General features: G+C 40.2%; 1 protein-coding gene across 1 annotated transcript in view; it reads left to right on the top strand.

Annotated features, from left to right (window-relative positions):
• The window catches only part of bbs9 (Bardet-Biedl syndrome 9), a 160,187-nt gene extending 141,686 nt beyond the window's left edge, over positions 1–18,501 (top strand). The window contains exons 21-22 of the mRNA XM_017725761.2: positions 5,980–6,205; positions 18,362–18,501. Coding sequence (XP_017581250.2) covers positions 5,980–6,205; positions 18,362–18,501 — 366 coding nt within the window. The remainder of the gene's footprint in view (positions 1–5,979; positions 6,206–18,361) is intronic.
• Positions 18,502–20,763: the final 2,262 nt, after the last annotated feature.

The following is a 20,763-nucleotide window of genomic DNA, read 5'->3' as shown; positions in this document are numbered from 1 at the left end:
AAGCGTTTAAATTGGGACAGTATTGTTTGAGCTGCCAAAAAGGTTATTTTTTCTTGCTACAGTCGGGCTTGAGTCTTAAAGATCTTCTTCTGGGTTGGTTCAGGTCACACTCAGGCTGTTTGAGTTTGAAACAAGATTGAAAACTTTACTTGGTGCAGGATAATCACAAAGAGTGCCAAGCCCCAGCCTTTCAGAACCGGAACTGGACACCGTTGTAGTACTATACTCGTAAGTAAGTAAGTACTACGTGGTTGTACTTACTTCACTGCTGCTGTAGGGGGCATTAAATAGACTCTGCTGTTTTCCCTTTTAGTTATCAATTAGCTGACATCCTGTTGAGCAAACACACGGCTTCAGGCTATTCACAGCCGCTGGCGTCACTGCAAATACCTTTACAATGAGAGTGGCAAGATCACAGCCTGGTGAAAATTCTCTGCAGCAACAGGTGTTATACACACAGGCCGTAGTTTACAGCAGTGCTGTATAAGCCAACGACTAAGGCAAGGATGTGTCCTCATTTGAATGAGAGTTCATATGCTACTTTTAGATACCATTCCATATATACATACGTGGCCTTCTATATATACACCATCCTCTGTGACTGTGCCTCTGAAAATAAGCATGCTCCACATGTCTGAGCTAATGCAGTCAGTACCACGACAATTACAGCCAATTACGGCCAATTACGGCCAATTACGGAGTAATCCTTTTATGAAGCAACCGCACAACAAACACTCAAACTCTCTCAAAGCCTGAGCGACCCTCTCCTCAGGTGCGAGTTATTTCTGTCTGAGCGTGGGTGTATGTGAGATTCAGTGTGGAGGCTGTCTGTCTGTCTGACTCTTGCACACATCAATAGAATCACTGTATCTTCTTTAATGTCAAAGACAAGGAAGAGGAAAAAGTAAAGTGGGCATTAAAGAGGCAACATAGATCAAAATGATAAATGGCTCCGAAAAATGGAGACCACACATTTTTTGGAAATTACAACTGTCTCCGCTGGTGGGGGTTACTTTAGCGTAAACGTGGTAGTTTACACGGTGACGGGGGCAAGATATACAGAGGAGAGAGTTTGGTTTCCATGGCTACTCCTCATTCCAGAGAGTGGCGTATGAGTGAGTGAGTGAGTGTAGGTCATGGTCCAGGCACAGATAGAATCAGTAAACTGAGCCAACCACTCGCTAATGACACGTATCATGAGCTTCCACTCTGTTTCTCTCTCTCTTTCTCTTTCTCTTTCTCTTTATCTCACTCGCTCTTTCTCACTGATTTCCTCTTCTGCCTTTATGTTCTCAACTCAAGCAAGTCATATTGAAGTATATGGACAGTCTGCACATGCAGGCTTGTTTTTATACGATGTCAGGACATGGGGGTCAGGTTCAGACCCAGGTTTTTTCTTATGTCAAAATTTGCTGACATTAAATGGAATCCGTGCTTTTCTCAGTGTAGTGTAATGGATAACACAGGGAAATGGAAGCGTGGATTTCAGGGATTCTGTTAAGTATAGGCAAATTCTGACCACTGTGCCAGTGGCTGCCTCAGAACCTCAAAGCATGTTACCACCCCATTCCGTGCAGTTGGCAAGGAGTTCCTTTCATCAAATGCTGTTTTTTTTCTCCAAACAGTTGCACTGCAACTTCATGTTTTACAGCAGAAACTGTCAAACGGCAGTGCTGTTCTCAAGCAGAAACCGATAAATCCGTTAAGCAAATCAGAGAACAGTATTTGGGTCAGGGGCGCAAACTGTTTTAGGCAGAATCTCAAACAGTTCCCTTCTCCCTACAAAGTGTAGCACATAGGTCTTAAAATAATGGCTACTACGTCTAAGCAGAGCACAGTGTGTCTAATAAAGTACTGCTTTGGATTCAGCCATGTGTGCACAATTCATACTGGACATAAAGAGCAAGATATGGGTGTAAGATTTCATAACCACCTAGATCATCACTGTATAGGGAGCAGTGAGCCATTTGATATTCAGCCATCGGATTTTCCAGGTGTGATCTTATAAATGTTTAATATTGACCAATAATGGGCTGTTTCTGTTGCAGTTTACAGCATGTTACCTACTTATGTTATGTTAATATAAATAATACTAAGGCTGAATACTTAAACTTGTATCCATTAAGTGACTGAAACATGAAATGACCATTGGAGTTATCTTATAAAAAAACCCTGCATTTTATTGCATTACATTTACTTTAACAAAACAACCCAACAGCAGTTTGATTGATATTACCTGGAAATAATGAAAAACATGATTAATGAAAATTGAGATGTTTTTGAGAAATGAGAAATGAACTTTTTAAATATATATAAATAAGTACCTATATGATATTTCTATATGTATTATACATATTAGTGCTGTCAGAATAAAGCCATATATCTGTAAAAAAAATAGTCCTTCAACGTATCATGATAGTTAATGGAACACCATCTTATTAAAGTCATAAATCATTTTAGGCTATTTGGTCCTTTCTTTATGAGAATGCAGAGCAACAGAGAAAAACTGGCACTTTCCAATCATGTGAAAAATGAAGATGCAGGATTTTGTTCAGACAGTGACAATATGTAAGTATTTATTTGCAAAGCTAATTTTCTAAGCCTAACCTAACCCCATCCATAGCCTTTCCTTCAGTAACAATAGAGAAATTGTTGACCCTTTCAGAGAAAAAGAGAAATGCTTTACAAAGTCTGAAGCGTTTTGTTGTTCGAGTAGGTCGGCCCTGTGTTCCTCTGCTTTTTCTACAAAGTCAGGACATTTTTGTTGAGAAAACAAACAAAACACACTCACTTTCCACCTTCGCCCACCCGGAGCCATGTCCACCGCAGCAGACTTTGGCGGCCAGTCTCGGCCCTCCCTTTAATGTCTCTTATCTCTCTAACCAAATAATCCCAAGTAAGCCATAGCCGCTGGAATTCCACCAATTCAGTGGGCCATGGGGAAAGTACTCTGCTTCTACTCACCTGTGACCACCTTACCTGAGTCCCCAACCTCCCACCACGCGTGCTCCTTAACGCACACCCACACTCAGCCTGGTTCAGCAGCTTTTTTTGAAGAGTAGAAGTAGAGAGGAAGGTTTTGTGAGTAAGGAAGTGTAAGGATATTAATCGTTTTGAGAAAAATTCACATTTTCCGCCCAGTGTAGTTGATCCTCTTCCTATGCCTATGTTTTGATTGCAGGGAACTTCATAATCAGAATTCATCCTGGAATTTTTGCCCCAAATAATGAATTCCAGATACTATAAATATGATGCAATGCTCAAACACCGGGATGTTCAAACACTACCTTTGCTGGAGTCGTTTGGTAAAAAATCTTTATTTGTAAAACCATTTTTCAACCTCTCTTTAGCTTTTGGACTTAAAGGCTGTTTTTGTCACTTTGCATTTAAGACACATATGTAAATAAGCTCTATTCTGATTGGCTGCACTGTATTGTGCTTCATTCAGAAGGCAGTCCTTACAGCTTGAGCTTGAATGGGTGGAGGTAAACTGCTGTAGGCTGAATAGGTGGTTTTTCCAACTGGGCCTTTAAGTAATGTCAGACAGACTTACATATGCATATGTCACACTGTTACCTATGAAAATGTACAAAAGTACAAAATGTAGACCTTAAGATGGTGGCTGCTACTATTTCTGTGTGACTTTTTTCTCAGTAACCTAGCTGTTACTATTGTGGCTCAATTGTCACTTTAAATTGCTGGTTCAGTCGGTTGGGGGTTGAATTCTGGTGCATCTCCATTGTCTGTTTTTTGGCTCAAGAGCTCGTCTTCTCCTCTGATGGACATGGAAATCTCACCTGCCCCCCTTCTTGCTCACTCCCTTCCTCCTCTGGCTGTAAATGCCTCTTCCCTGTCATCATCATTACAGGGCTGATTACCTGTCATTAGGGTTCATTAAGGGCTATCTGGATGGCGGCATGGGACAGCACAGCGGCCCCACGCCCTGCCCTGCCTGTCAACACCCCGGCCCATCCGTCCTCTGAGGCAGTCTGAGCCACGCTGCCGACAGATACACACACACACACACACACACACACACACACACACACACACACACACACACACACACACACACACACACACACACACAATAACACACACAGGTCCTCCTGTCTCAGCAGTTGACTTTAAAGCTGTGCTTTGGCCAAAACTCTAATTCTCACAATTTTCTCTTTACCTCAAATGTAGTCAGTCTGCCATGTTTGATGCCAAATCAGTCAAGACAGCTTTGATGTTGTAAGTTCGCTTCTTTATTGTTGCACAGGAGCTGCAGAGCAAATGTAACTAGAATATTTTTATTTATTAATTTTTTGTTGCAGAGTAAATAAAAATATAAATCTAAGAAAACAGCAAAAAACACACTACAAAGTATCAATTTACAAAACCACACAAAACGAATAATAATAAAAACTGCATACATCAGAACTGCAAGCACACCTTTTCTGCACCATGAGCTGAAGAACCATCCCAGATCATCACATTTGCCATGACATTTCCAGCAAAGGAGTAGCTTTTGTGTGTTCATGTTTTATAGTTGTGTTTTAAATGTCTTTTAATTGAGTTACTTGCTCACCACGCAGGAGAGCAGGGTTCTAGCCCAGGACAGGGAAGCATTCTGTGATAATGTAATTAAATTGGTCTAGCTCTGCCTGTGTGAGATCATTTGATCTGTTCTGTCATTGCAGCACTTGAAACACATCACGGTAATAATAATAATAATAATAAAAAAAACACAGTTTATCATGCAGGCCTATTAACAAATAATGATAGCATAAACTGTATAAATTACATGCCTAATTCATTACACATTTGTCTCAAACTTGTTCAGTAATCTCAAACATGCTTTGTGGTACCTGACACTGTATGACACGCTACTGACATTGCTTATAAAAATTGACAAAAGTACATACAAAATTCAGACTTTTTTTAGTCAATGTTAAATATAATTACACTGATTTTCTAAATAAGCACACGTCTAATACAGAGAACATATTTCTGGGCATAATTACTGTTTATTTGCTTAACTTCATATACTGATAGGACAAATGATAATTTGTGGCCTTTTTTAAATTATAGCAGTTTTAATTTTATGTTCTTTTTTCTAGTATGTTAGACAAATAAATAGGAAGTGTGTTCTAAAATGTGCACAGTTTTGCAGTTTTTGAGTTCCCTGGAGAGAATGTGTTATGAATATGTATTTTCACTTGAAAAATTTGTAAAACCATGGGCACCCAAACTTTTGCTGTACAGAATAAGACTTTCAGTACGTTCAGCGGTCTATGTTTGCTTTTGTAAATATACTCTGTAAATATGTAATATGTTAAAAATCTCATTTTTATTTCAGTTCAGGGTAAGGATAGTGTTAGGATACTTCTCATATGAAGCTGAAATTTGTGCAAGCTGTGTTTTGTGATGTGTATTTGAGATCATGTGACCTCCTCACATAGAATAAACTTCTGTGTTGAGCTTCTGACCTGGTTCATTACTGTCTTCAAACTGTCTTGTCTCATGGGTTAAACCTCAGACTAGAGCACTGTTCTTTTATTATTTATAATTATAATGATTATTTATAAAGTACTAGAGCACTTTTATTATTTATAATGTTTATAATGTTTATACTGTTTCCTGTTTCTATTACTGTGTGCCTTCTGTTACCCTGCTGCTGTAATACTGTGAATGACTGTGATTTCCCCGCTGTGGGACTAATAAAGGATTATCTTATCTTATCTTAACTTCTTCAGCTCTGCCACAGGAGGCGCTATGTAGTCAAAGTCTCTCCCTAGCTAACTGGCTCTTGCCGAAGTTGTTAAACCACAGGATTGAATTATAGATGATTTTACTGTCTTGCCGATTACAATAGAGATGTGTGGCCTGTGCAGTATTTTGCTATCCAGATGTTAATCTCTCTTGGTTACGGCTGGAATCAGCCCCTCACTCTCTCTCACTCCCTCTCTTTCTCTTCTCTTTGCTTTCTCTCAGGGTTGGGAGGAGAGCGTGGATGCAGCAGTGTCTCACCTTTTGAGAACTTGTCTATCACGGAGTCCAAAGGACCAAGCCATTAGCCTGAGCACGATGCAGCTGAGCATGCCCAAAGACACCTCGCGCCTCAAGAAGCACATCACGCTGCTCTGTGATCGCATCGGCAAGGGCGGCCGCCTGTCTCTGTCCTCTGAGGCTAACGTCCCAACTCCTGTGATGCTGCCAGGTCAGGATAGTATGTTTGTGCATGTACATGTGAATTAGGGCTACAGTGATTAGAATGCAAAATTAGCTGTCAGTTGTGGTAAAAAGTCAGTGTGTTGTTTACTTAAAAACAAAAATGCTTTATGAAGTTCATAGAATAGACAGTCATTTCAACAGCACACTCATTACATTGTAATAAGCGATAGAGGTTACATGGCTTTTATTGTTTTGTTGCCCTATAAAAGAATGGTAGCACTGTGGAAGCCACAGCAGTCATAATGGACTAGTCGATTAATTAAATAATGGTCCATAGATGAATCGATTGAGGATTGTGGACTTACTGCAAATAAGCTTTTCTTACGACTTCCTTCTTCACAACTGGCCCTATCACTATCATTTAATTTAGGAGTGCAACAGGGCTCAATACATGGGCTGTTTGACTTTTGCTTTCACAGTGTGTATGCTTTGTATTTATTTATTCTTTTTTTTTTTGTCCTTGCTTCACTTTCATTTGTCTTGAGACATCCTTCACCCCAAGAATGCCTGTGTAAAGGTTAATAGCTTTTAAAGGGTGGTGTAAAAGAGCATGTGGCTCATTGATCCGTCTGTTTACTGTCTGGCTCTGTGTTCCTGCATACCTTAATGGCTCCGGGCCCTCAGCAGGGCCCAAGAGGACATAGGCCCCTACGCGTCATTAAACCCCAACAAAAGGGCCCAACGGGGGCCAAAGAAGCCGCTTGTAACCCTCTGTTTTCCTAAAGCACCTAATTTTGTCCTAGCTCGCCTAAAACACATTCATCTGTCCTGCAGCCGCTCTCAGAATCTCTCTCATGTTGGACGCCATTCGTCTTGTGGTGTAGCCATTACTTTCACCTTTTAAAGTCATTTCATATATGTGTACTCGGTGGCTGTTTTCTAGAGTGTGTTGTATGTGCACCTTGACAAAGACTGTAGGGTTCACAGTTATTTTCAGGAGCTTTATTTTTCTATACTGGTTATTCTACTTTTAATTCTAGGTGTGAATTATACGATGGTATCTGGAAGCTTGATAGGGTTCTTTTGAAACTCATGCAAGAAAAAAATGTTTGAATGGTCACTTTTGTACATTTTGAGTGACTCCTTAGATGCTTCAATATAATAAATACCTCTTATATAGTTTTAGTTGGACTAATATCGGCGAGCTGCAGTTTTATTGATATCTGTGATTAGGCTGCTAAAATTACCATCCTTCATATTTAAAAAAGATTACAGTGCTGTCCATGCATATCATTCAGTTCAGTTTAGCCTCAGAAAAGGACAGGTTCCTAGGTTTGTATTGACACAAAAGAAATGTAGGAAAGTGACAAATGTAAAACCATTAGCACATAGCAAGCTATACAGCAAATAGCTCTATACAGTACTAAAAATGGTCTTTTACTCAACAAACAATAGTGGAACCGTTTTGGTGTGGTATAGAACCATTTTTAAAACGGTTCTTTACATTTTTTTAAATATACATCATTATGCTATTGTTGACGAAACCGTACTTTTTTTTTTTAGCAAAACCATGTTCAGGTACAGGTACTGGAACGGTTCTCTGTGCTAAGAGCCATTCAGCACAGCAGTGGAAAAGAAGCATATATACTCTATACACACATGTCCAAGACGATCCAGACACCCATTCTAATTAGCAAATTCACCTACACTCTGACCAAAAATGTTTTCTGGCCTGTAACAGTATTTCTGTCTAAAAAAAGAAATAGAACAGGTTTGTTTCTGTGGACTCTGTGGTCTTTACCGCTGTTAGTGATACATGACCGTCTAGTCATTTCATTGCAAGTGGCAATCATTGGGGTCCAAGCACTACATCAAAATCCCTAGAAAACAGTTGCTGAACTCAGCTAAGTAATTCAACAGCAGTTACCCTGCATGTTAATGTCACTGGACTCCAAAGAGGGGATTGATTTCTGAAGTGGTAATTTCTTTTTTGCTGCTCATGAGTTTTCATGAATAAAATGATTTTCACTGAACAATGAGTGCTTTTACATGCACTCTATAACCCGATAACTGCAGAAAATCGGATTTTGTGAGTAATCAGATAATGGAAAACTCTGGATCTAAATGAGTCAGGCAGCAATCAGATTTCTTCTTTGCAACCGGCCAGTAAACTCACAGAATAAGTGATACTTTTTTTTTTAAGTGATACTTTTTTGATCCCACAACCGGGGAAATTCCACCTCCGCATTTAACCGATCCGTGAAGTGAAACACCACATACACACTAGTGAACACACACACTAGGGGGCAGTGAGCACACTTGCCCGGAGCGGTGGGCAGCCCTATCCACGGCGCCCGGGGTGCAGTTGGGGGTTAGGTGTCTTGCTCAAGGACACCTCAGCCATGGACTATCGGCCCTGGGGATCGAACCGGCAACCTTCCGGTCACAGGGCCAGATCCCTAACCTCCAGCCCACGACTGCCCCCAAAGCCCACGACTGCCCCCAATAAGACGTGTAATGCAAAATTCAAACTTGATGCTTTTATACATCGCACTCCTTTACCTGAAACTATGAACATACACCATCAAGAAGATGAATATTCAAATCCTTAATTTTGTCAAGCACATAGTTGGTTTCAGAGTTGCTTCAAAAGTGTTTTGCTGCGTCTCACGACGACGCTGCTTTCTTATTTACAGTACCGGCATCTGTTTCGCATATGCACAGACTGAGAAATCTGAAAGAAATCATCGTAAGAGTTTACATGCACTGTGAAATCTGATTACTGAGCTAAAATCCAGCCTCGTTATCAGATTTCTTAATCACATTTCTAGACCTTACTCCGATTATTATACTACTACTAACAGTGTTGAAGGCTGCAGCATGGCTTTATTGTTTTTAACACTGTAACAAACAAACAAACAAACAAAATAGCTTTTTTGTGCAACTACAGAATGTTCTGACGCCACACAGCATATCTAGACTGTTATGAGCTGATAGACTGATCATATTGTGATAGACAAATATAATTACATTTGAGCATCTTAAAGCCATACTTTGCGTTTTCTAACGTGTAAATCTTGATTGGCAGCTGTGAAAAAATGTATCTATGGGTGATAAATGATAATATTGTCAATATGAGCTAATCATCCAACGAAAAGGAATGCTTTTATGGCTGAATGCAATCAGATCCTCACAGCAATGTTTTAGCATCTAGTGTAAAGTCTTGTTACAAGCAGCAAAGGGGCAACAAACTCCCTATCAATACCCTTCATTTCAGAAGAAATGATGACTACAAACTTTTGGACATACATTGTTGAATATATTAGTGTCAATAAAAGGATGCAGTGGACAAATCGAGGAATCATCTCTTGATTACTGTGTCCATCCACAGTAGCCTTTGCTTTGCAGGACTTGCAGGACTCCACGCTCTCTCTCCTCACCTCTGGCCTGGGGCCAAAGCACACAGCCGGCTCCCATTTGACCAAAGGCCTGTCAGGCACTGTGTAAACAGTAATTTATTACCCGCCCTGCTCCCGTTGCTTTTTCAACCGGCTGTGAACGCAAAGTGTTTACGTTTCCAACAACACCGGCGGCAATGCAGCCTCTCCTGGAGACTGCGGCGCGTGTAAATGTGTGAGCGGGTTTGCAGGAGTGTGTGTTTGTGTGTTTATGTCTCCGTGTTGTGGAGAGTGAATTATACGGAGCGAGCTGTTGCTGCATTGTGTACTCATTTCAGGATGAGGACAGACCCAGCTGCTTTCACTGATACTGCAGGAAAAAAGAGAGAGGGAGGAGGAGAGAGGCATAATGAGGGAGAGAGAGAGTGAGGGAGTGGAGGGGGAGAGAGAGTGAGAGAGAGAGTGGAGGTGGTCTGTGTCTGCTGAGGGCGCTTTAAAAGCTGCAGATGAGTGAAGAATGTGTGAATGATTAACCGAGTGTCATTCTTTCCCCTCTCCTCCTCTCCTCTTTTCCTCTCCTCTCCCCTCATCACGTCTGCGGCTTCTTATCAGATCCCTCTCCTCCCTAATATCTCTGTCTGCCCCCCTCTCTCTCTCTCTCTCTCTCTCTCTCTCTCTCTTTCTTTAACTCTTCCTTTCCTGTCTTACCTTCCTCTCTTTCTTTCCTTTTGTCTCAATGACTCTTTGTCCTTGCTCTCTTCATCTTTCTCTCTTTCTATATTCTTTCTGTTTTTTCTTTCTATCGTTCTTTCTCTTTTCAGTTGTTTCTTCCACTCTCTCTTTCTCTCCTCTTTATCTTTCTTTCTCCCACTTTCTTGCTTCTTCTCTCTGTCTGTCTATTTCTCTTTTCATTCGCTTCTCTCACTCATTTTCTCTGACTCTCTCTCTCTCTCTCTCTCTCTGGAGTTCTGGCTCGGTCTGATGCGCAGCAGCTGGGATGTGTAGATAGTGGATGATGTCACGGCGTCCTCCCCTATGATAGTGAAGGATGGTGAAGTGGAGGGATGTGTGTGGATGGATGGATGGAGTGTGGGGATGAAGCGCTTGCTGTTTGGGCAGGAGCCCAGCGCTGAGGAGGAGAGAGGAGAGAGAGGAGCTGCTCTCGAACGATGAGTCCAGCTTTCCTTCACTGTGATGAACTCAGTCTGTGTGATGTGTCTCTCCTCCCTCTACTGCTGTGCACACACACACACACACACACACACACACTCTTACACCCACTCACACACACACACTCTTACACCCACTCACACACACACACACACACACACACACACACACACACATGCACACATGCTCACTCTCACTCTCACACACACACACACACACACACACACACACACACACACACACACTGCAGAGGCCCACGCTCATGCTCGCGCGTACTCTCACGCTCACACACACACACACACACACACACACACACACACACACACACACTGCGCAGGCCTCTGATTTGTGTCTTTCTATCATGTGTCTCTGGCATTAAAGTTTAAAGTTGACCAACAAAAATGCTGAAGTATAAACTTTATTTCCATAGAGCAGTAATTCTGATTTTCATTTTTCATGTATTTCAGGAGTCCATTAAAACTGTCTGTCCTCTGTCAAACAACTTCAACAATATAAATATCATTTTATTTTGACAATTCATCTTGACCCAATAGTCTTACATAAAAAAAGTAATTTAAAAAACTGAAGGGTCCTTTTCAATCATTTCTTGTACTGATAGCTCACAGAAGGAGAGTGAGCGCTCCTTTAATAGCTCTAATAAATTTGGATAAAATGGGTTTTAATGTGTTATATAATGTTGGTGGTTTTACTCTTGCAAAATAAAGTGATCCAAAAAGTAAATATTGCAAATAGTATATTGTAAATAATGTAAATCAGTGAAGCAGTAACAACACTGACATCAGTTCTGTACCAATAATTCATAAATAAATGCTAAATAAAAATCTCCTGCAACATATCTATACTATTTTTTTAATGCATTAAAAAAAACAAACATTCAGTTTTATATTTATATAAATATAATATATATATGTCAGACAGTAATCCGATTTCTGCTTTGCACCCAGCCAATAAACTCACAGAAGACGACATGACGTAAACATAATGTAAACTCAAACTTCATGAAGCGGCTTTATTTTAAAAAAACATCACTGCACTTTACCTGAAAATATAAACATACATCATCTAGAAGATAAGAAATATTAAAATCCGTCATTTTGTCAAGCATGTATTTGGTTTTAACACTGCTCCAATAGTGTTTTGCTGTCTCTCGTGGCGACGCTGCTGGATTATTTCCGGTACTGCGATCTGTTCCGCACATGCGCAGACTGAGAAATCCAAACGAAATCACAGTAAGAGATTACATGCACTGAGAAATCTGATTACTGAGCTGAAATCCAGCTCTCTTTATTGGATTTCTTAAGCAGATTTCTAGATCAGAGTGTGGTGTTTATATGACCATTTGAATAAACAGATAACTGGAGGCATCCGATTATGATCAGATTATTAAGTGCTCAATTTTTCATGACAAGCACTGATAACATCACTGACAAAAATGGGCTGCTTATTTAAAATAACCTTAAAGTAGCATTACAACTGTTGAGCTCCTGTTTGTCGATTTAGACTAAGGACATGTTGAGTGTATCAGAAAATGTACATATCCACTTTATCAGTTATTGTGATATTGGCCTTTGACATGCTGATATGACAGAAGGCTGTAAATGAGTAGAAGCCGTAGTGCTGGAATCGCAGATCAGCAGTCTTACTTCTCAGAGGCTGTTTAGTCATATTTGAGTCTGTGCCTAACAGCAGGAATGAATGTGTTGTCCTCTATTAGTGTGCTGGAAGTAACACAATCTAGTGCTTTCAGACGATGGAGGCAGGGGTCCTTTACTGGCAAGTTCCCCAGTCTGGTTCTTTATGGAGCGCTTAAATGCATTCCGCACTTCCAGCATGCCGTCGGGGGAGGCGTCTAATCTGGCAACGAGGCTTCTGTGTTTGTTCAGGAAGTGCATTTGAGGGTTTCCCACGTTTGTGAGTTTCTTTGCAACTGAAGATGTACTGAAGACTTCTGCATATGTGTGCGCTGCTCCTCAAAAGTGTGGGGACACCCGGCTTTTCTAAACGCTTTTAATAGAATTGCTTTTCTTTGTTCTCAGCTGGCATTGAGTCAGTATATTAAAAAGAAAGCTTTTAGATGTTAGCGTTATTGGAGATGTGTTATTATAATTCGTATTTGATAGTCATTGTGTGTCTTATTTGTGGAGCTGCTGATACAGAATGTGAAATTCAATGTGAATATAATTCATTATGTAACAAACTCTACAGTAAATTATGTAATTTATTTATGAGTTTAAATAAATGTCAATTAAAACAGAATAACAGTAATAACTGCAGAAATCTAAGGGTTAAAAGGGAAGTGGGAAATTCCACCAATTATTCAAAAATTGTGCAGAATTCAGTCCTTCGATGTTAACAAAGTCATTCAGAGAGGTTTCAGTAGAATTGGTTCACTGTAGAGATATTTATTGACTCAGATTTCGTTATAGTTGAGGTGATAGGAACCAGGGATCCAGATGTCTATAGTGCTAATGTATTCAGAACATTTCACATCAAACCACTATTAACCACTTAACTATGTAGAAAAATCAGCGGAGTTTTTAAACATGCTTGATACAGTGTATGTCAGTGTACATGCATCACTAATACAGTGTATGTCAGTGTACATGCTCACTAATACAGTGTATGTCAGTGTACATGCTCACTAATACAGTGTATGTCAGTGTACATGCATCACTAATCACGTCCCTCGCTCTGACTTTCTCTCTGACTTTCTCTTTCTCTATTACTCGCTCTCTCTGAATGACTCTTTCTTCTTCTCTGACTTTTCTTTCTCTCTCTTTCTGAATCGTTCTCTTACTAATTTCTGATTTTCTCTCTCTCTCTCTCTCTCTCTCTCTCTCTCTCTCTCTCATTTTGAGCTTGCTGTATAGTTCCAGCTTTTATAAAAGCTCTGTCATGTTTCATTTGTTCACTTTATTTAATGCTCCCTGTGATCGTCCATCTTCACAGCAGTCAGTGCAGAACAGTTTCTACGCATTTTTTACACAGTCTTACACATTGAAGACGCTACTCAAAGAGTCTAGACTGGACGTCATCCAGCAACATCTTAATGAATAGATTTTCCCCCCAGCATGAACTCATTCATCCTCCAGCCTGGAACAGACTTTGCTGTGTCAGTTTCATTACTTAGACATCAGAGACAACCTGCGTCCTCTGTGGTCCAGTATTAGACTCAGAAATGCAGGGTGACCTGTTCATACGGGAGACGTTTTGCATAGTTCGGAGGTCTTACTTTAAGAAGGTAGACAAAACTGAATATTCTTTTGTCTGAACATGTTAGCATTTAATGAATGTATGGACAATAGTTCTAATTAATAGACACACACGCATATGCCCCCCCTCTCACAAATATAATCATAAAAACTGAAGACTTCTATATAAATGTAAAGCATAATTGCATACAGTAAATGAATATGGTTATCATAGTAGTAGTAGTAGTAATAATAAGAAGAAGAAAAAAGAAGAATAGGAATGTTATTAGTAGTAGTATTAATATTATTATTTTTATTTATTTTAAGAATAAATAAAAGAATAATTGATTCTTATAATTGATAATTGAGAACTGATTTTTAAAGCAAAAACTAATTCAGGCCAGTTGAAACTCTTAGCGACATTACAGTTTCAGTCTACTTTCCTGACCAGACCAAGTTGGGGACAAGATTAATGTTGAACCCTGACTAGCATGTGACATAAGCTCTCATGACATCACAGCATTATGGCATTTGTCAGAACAGTCACTGGTAATGGTCTCATGAACAAGATCATGACACATTCGTGGCTTGATTGTCATGTCTTGATATGTAATGTAACAGGACTCAAGTAAAGTGTTACCAACATATCCCCCATCGCTTCAGGCTCCAAGCACAAGTACAATAGCAGCGCTTTGTCTCATGAGCAGTTGTTTTCTGCATGTTTGCTAGGCGTGACGTTGTGAATGGGAAGCTAGACGTACACTGTTATCTTGTCTTATTGCAGAAGGCATTTTTTTTGGATGCATTCCAGTGTAAATGGGGTTTGGGCTGTGTTTCACTCTGAGCCAGGGAGAGAGGAGAAAGCACAGTGGATCATCATAGACTGAAAGAATGGTGTGTGTGTGTGTGTGTGTGTGTGTGCTTGTGCGCTGGTGTCTTTCACAGCCTTTTTTCTAGACTGTCCTTATATGATCTTAGACAACTGCATTATGTAGCAGTGCATGGCAGTTTTCATTATATGTCCATATTGTACAGCCCCCTCTTTTTGAGTATAGAACTTTTTTCGTCTACGTTTTTCTCCACCTATGTGCAGTATGTTTTGTCATGTTTGTTCTTTTGGTGCTTTACCAGCAACACCTGCAGTATTGTGCCAGAGCCCGAAAACCACCCTTTGTTCATTTCAATTGTAGGCAAAATATCTATAAACTACCCTTTCCACTACCCTTTATTACAGCTTTCAGTCTTAGAAGCTGGCTTCATTTTTTACTTCTCACAATCCAAGTAATCCCAAACTCATTCAGCAATGCTGAAGTCTAGACTCTGGGGTGGCCAGTCTTCATTCTGAGAACACCGGCAGCTTCTTTTTGATTTACACCTTTTTTTGTCTCTTCTCTTTTTTTCTTTTCCATTTTCTCTCTATCTGTTAATGTCTTTTGAGCTCTTACTCTACATCTAATACATTATATCTGTACATTTTAGTGCTTGTGGTGCTGCTCAGGTGCTTAAATCAAATTTAAATGTATTTCCCTATAAACGAATTATATATTTAATTATATATTTATTTACATTCATAGTCGCGCATAAATAAGCAAATAATAACAGGAATTTCTCTTGGTATAGTTCAGGGGTCGGCAACACGCGGCTCTTTTACTGCCCTGTTGCGGCTCCACAGTAGAATTAGATTTTTAGGTGAAAATAAAATAATCCTCCTTTTCAGTAAAATGACAGTTTAACAATAAATGGTCGTAAATGCTGGACTTAAGGTTTAACTGCTAATTCACCCTTTAACCCTTAAGACTGCTGGTTGCCATAGCAATGCAGATTTAAGAACAAGATTTAAGACCAACATAGATAATATGGAGATGAATTGATTTATTTGCATTAGCTGATTTCCTTAGATGGTTAAACTGTAACAAGAAGCTGTCAAACACTTAAAAAGTCACGAAGCTGAAGTCAACTTTGAATTTTCCCAGGAAAATTTGAACAAGAAGCTGACGAATGAGAAGCTGACTTCAGCCTCGTAAAAATCGAATATTGAACAAGAGACATTTTACAGGAAACTACTTGTTTGGAAAAGGTTCCTGCTCGAGATGTGAGAAAAGTGGCTATAGCTGAGCTAAAGCTTAAAGCAGAGCAAAGTAAGTCTGTGTTTATGTTTCTATCATGTTTTTAGACCATACTAGTCCTTTGGCACATACCGAGACATATTTACAACCAAGAAGGCAAAATGGGCATAAAATGTTGAGACTCCCAAGATGGTTTGATTTTTTTTCTAAAAGGACAAAATTGCTTCTCTTAACATTTGGGTTGCTGAGCCCTGGTCTAGTCCGATATGACTGCTGCAGTTGTTAAAGAAAACTTCCCTACAGAGTGCCTTAAGACACTACAGCTAAATTGTGGCTGTATTTTAAAGGCAGTGAAACATCACGACTATCTGGCCTCTTTGTAAATTATGCTGAATATTTAATCAGCTGCATTTCCATTGCATCCAGTTTTCTAAATCACATGCGTGCTTTTGGGGGGCAGAATGCACATTGCTTGCACAGAAGGCCTGCCTTGGCTCTGCCTATATCAGACTACATGTGTGGTCAACAACACTGGCACTCTCAAGCCTAACCTTACCACCTTTCAACCGGTGACGGAAAACAACGGCTGCTGTTTCCAACAGCTCTGACTATGTTATCATAGTAGGGGAGCTAGTTTCATCCTCCTGTTGATACAGGTAGAAGGTGATCCTGACCTCATTCCACACAGCTAGACCCTCAGATTATAAGCTTATGAAAACAGCAGTGTTATGAAGACCGTGTATCCTGTTTCAGATGTCAACCCTAAAAAAAAAATCCCACTAGCACTGTCTAAAGCTGACCGCTAACCATCACAGGCAGTTGGCTTTGCAAGTCGAGCAGATTGGCTTTATTGAATGGATAAATATTAGAGTTGGATTATCCTAATCTGCCTGGAGGAAGTGTGTTAGTGTGCGCGAGGACATAGGATGGAAGTACCGTAGAAAATGGAAACAACCCACAGAAATGTGGGAAGGAGGGAGAGCAGGATAGGAGGAGGCGGTACAAGGGATCCGATTCATAAGCCCACCCGCCTCAGGGCCCCAGCACCGGCTGATCCTCAAATCCCCCCTGATGGAGGGATCCCAGGCACAGTCTGGGGACCTGCTGTTAGGACAGCAGGCTTTGAATAGGTGTTGGATTGTGTGTGTGTTTGAGAGCATGTGCGGAGGACGTTCAGAAGCAGCATCTGAGCTCATTCTGATCCTGAAGTCAAAGCTGAAGAGAAAGTTCGTCCACTGGCAACGATACGTTTATACATCTTCTCCAATGAAACGGCTGTATGGAATTCTGGGAAGCACTGCTGCTGTGTTCAAAGAAATTTGCTAAATTTTTTCCCGACCTCAAAGAAGACGACCAGCCGATGAATTTTACAAAGTATTTACATGAGACAGATCACCACATGCCATATATTGTTTTTTAAAAAGACCCTTGACTATTCAGAAGTGTCATCATTTGATAGAAAATGTTTTGATGGATGTGACTAGTTTAAAAAAAGAAAATTAAAAAAGGTGCCGTTTCAAATCTCAGTTGTTTTAAGAAATTGTTAATGTCTGTGGGCTTTGGGCAGCTTTGATGATGGTTCATTCTGTGACTTATTACTCAGAAAAAATGTAGATTGGAATGAGGTGGCCATGAAGTCGTGTGCAAAAGTTTTTGCGTCCTTGGTCAAATGACGTTTTTCTAACCATCCTCTACAACATACTCCTGCATATGTTAAAGCACAATTACAGTTAATTAGCTAAATGTAACATATAAGAAAAGTTTACATTTATTATTTTGTTAATTTTTCCCAAAAGGTTCAACTCCATGGATCCCTGGATCCATGCTGCTTGGTCAAACTGTGACACTGAGCCAGAAAGGCCTTGAAATGTTTTGCTCACCACAGTTTTGTCCAAAAGTATTGGAACAGCAAGGCTAGTATGTTTGTTTTTACTAACCACTGAAGACATTAGGGTTTGAGATCAGTACATGAATATGAGGTCAGACTTTCAGCTTTTATTTCATGATATTTTCATGTAGTTGTGTTTAACAACTTAGAATATGGCAACTTTGTTGGCAGACCACCCAGTTTTTAGGTAAGCAAAAACATCAGAACAGTTAGTCTTAAAGTAAATGCTCTTTATATTTGGTTGCACACCGAGTGCCATGATTGGGCGAGTCCTAATTAGTGGGTGGATTTGGAGAGGACTAAACTGGGGAGAAAACTGGGGGAAAATCCCCAAAAAACAGAATAAAAAATAGGCGTGTCTCATAGCTAAAAGCAATGATAGCAAATATCATGAAGCTTGAATTTGTCTGTACGTTTTGTCTATATCTAGTGCTACTGTTTGCTAACAATATGTATATTCTTTTCCAGCTGCCTGCGAGACCATGCCAGAGCCCATAGCTGAGCAGGAGGAGGAAGACCCCGCCTTGCAACAGGAGGCCACCGCCAAGTTCATCAAAAAGAAGCAGCCCTCCAAGAAAGTAAAGAGCAAGACAGGTAAGCCACCATAAATTCACACCATCTAACACAACCTAACGCTTGGGGAAGCGAAAGCAGTCACTCAGTCAGCACAGCTGGAGCCTCCAGGTTGGCTGCTTGTGCCTGTGGCTTGTTCCCCAGCAACTCTGGGGTACTGCATTGCCCTCTGTGCTCAGGCATCACGTGCTGGTCCATCTGGTTCTACTCTCCTCCCTCCTGGCCTGATTGGGCATAATAGCTGGCGAATTGCAATTTTTCCGGCCATTATCAAACCCGAGATTTAGCTGCGGTGCTCCAAATAGTTTTTTTAATCAAATGAATAAAGGTTTGTGTGCTTTGTATCTGAGCAGAGGTTTAGAAGGGAGGAGGCATTTGTGCTTTTCTGTGTGTGAATGTGAGAGTGAGAAAGCGGAAGGTATGTTCCTCAGGGATGTAGAAGAGGATTATAGAGCATCAGAGGAAATGCAATGTTGTTTTTGTTGTTCTTTTTTCCACGTTATGCGTGAGAATAGAGTGGTTCTGTGCATTTAGGCGGCTCCTTATGCAGCTGTGGCTCAACAGTGTTGTATTACAGTAATGTGATTACTTTTCTTTCAACAGTTTAAATTCATGTAATTGCATTACAGTTACCGACTTGATAAGAACTGTGTTATCGCATTACTTTTATATCCTTAAACCAAAAAAAAATTAATTACATATGAAATATTTCAATCATAAACCATCTTTCAGTATATTATCCATGTCTGAATGTGTAGGTCATTTTTGAGTGTGCTACATGCATCAGCTAACAGAATGTTCATTCTGTTCTGTTTTAAGGAGCTTTTCCTAAATTCTGAGATCATAGCTGAACAAGCTTTCCTCATGTTTGCTGACTGCTACTCTACTTTACTTAATAGAAATTTCACTAAACAGTCTGTGATTCTTTTACATTTCATTCAGATGGCCCTTATTTGTCATCTCTTGCCCAAATCACTTTTCACAGACTGGTAGGGAAGTGGGTAGGATGGTCTATGATGACACATCACATATAATTAGCCTGTGCTTGCCCACAAACCAGTGATCATGCCCCACCGAATCAACTATTTTGTGCATACTTTTGTGGTGAAAAGCAGCAAAAAACAGTGCACTGCATCTTCTGAATGTGTTAAAACATCTATGCACTGTATGCTGTTTTCATGAATTGGTAGATATGTGCTCATTTGCTGTGAATGTGTCTCTCCTGATTGTACTGTATGTCACCTATGGACAGGTATATCATACATATCGCCCCATATGTCTTATACTACATAGGTGTGCTGTTATAATGTTCACTTCAGTCTTACCTTTGATGCTTTTTTGTGCATTTGCCCCATTAAACCTGAATAACATGTTTGTTAATATTGGCAGTTTATTCATATTCGGCTTCGTCACTTACTTCAGCCAACAAGAACAGATTTAAAAGTTGTATGAAATTTAATGGAAGGAATGATGCATTAAATAAAAGTTAGTTATTATGCTATTAATGGCATTATATTACTACAGTGTAGTAGTGGATTTCAGCAGTTAGGCCGCTAACTCTCCCTACTCTCTGCCACACTGTTGCGGCCCATTATCAAACGATTCACGGCCTGGTACCAGTCCATGGCCTGGTGGTTAGAAACCTCTGCTCTCCTGCCATGTTCAAAAAACAATTTTGGTTCGTTCAAAGCATTCTTTACAGTTAAAGACTTCAAGGATTGCTTTAGTTTCAAGGATTGACAAATGTGGTTGCCACGAGTTCTGTAGAGTTTGGAAATGTGGAAAACACAGATGTGTCCGTGTGTGTGTGTGTGTGTGTGTGTGTACACGTTTGAACAGGCTCGATCCACATGCCTTAATGTAGTTAATCCATCCAGGCGTCACAGCTAACGAGCAGCACTGCGCTCAGGAGGTAGATGAGGGGGTGACATTGGATCATTAAGATTCTACATGCACATACTCACTCGAGCAGCGCCCCGAACCTCAGCATGTGTGTTAAGGAATCCAATTAAAGCAGCGAAAACAAAATAAAAAGAAAAACAAACATTCAAAACAAGTGCACTTCCCTCGGTGAGGCCAATTAGAGGCAATGCCACACAGATCGCGAGCAGTGATGCAATCGCGCGTCCCTTTAATATGAACCAGGGCTTGCTAACAGAGGGATTCGGGCCAAATTTTAAATTTGATTACGCATTCAGCAGACATGCTGGCTTCATTTTTCTCAAAAGGTAAAAGCAAATTCGCAAGATAAATAAATCCTTCTACCGGGATGGTGCAAAATCAAACACTGCTCCACT

Source organism: Pygocentrus nattereri, chromosome 19 (assembly GCF_015220715.1).
Source record: "Pygocentrus nattereri isolate fPygNat1 chromosome 19, fPygNat1.pri, whole genome shotgun sequence".
NCBI lineage: Eukaryota > Metazoa > Chordata > Actinopteri > Characiformes > Serrasalmidae > Pygocentrus > Pygocentrus nattereri.
This window is presented reverse-complemented; position numbering and strand designations above follow the sequence as displayed.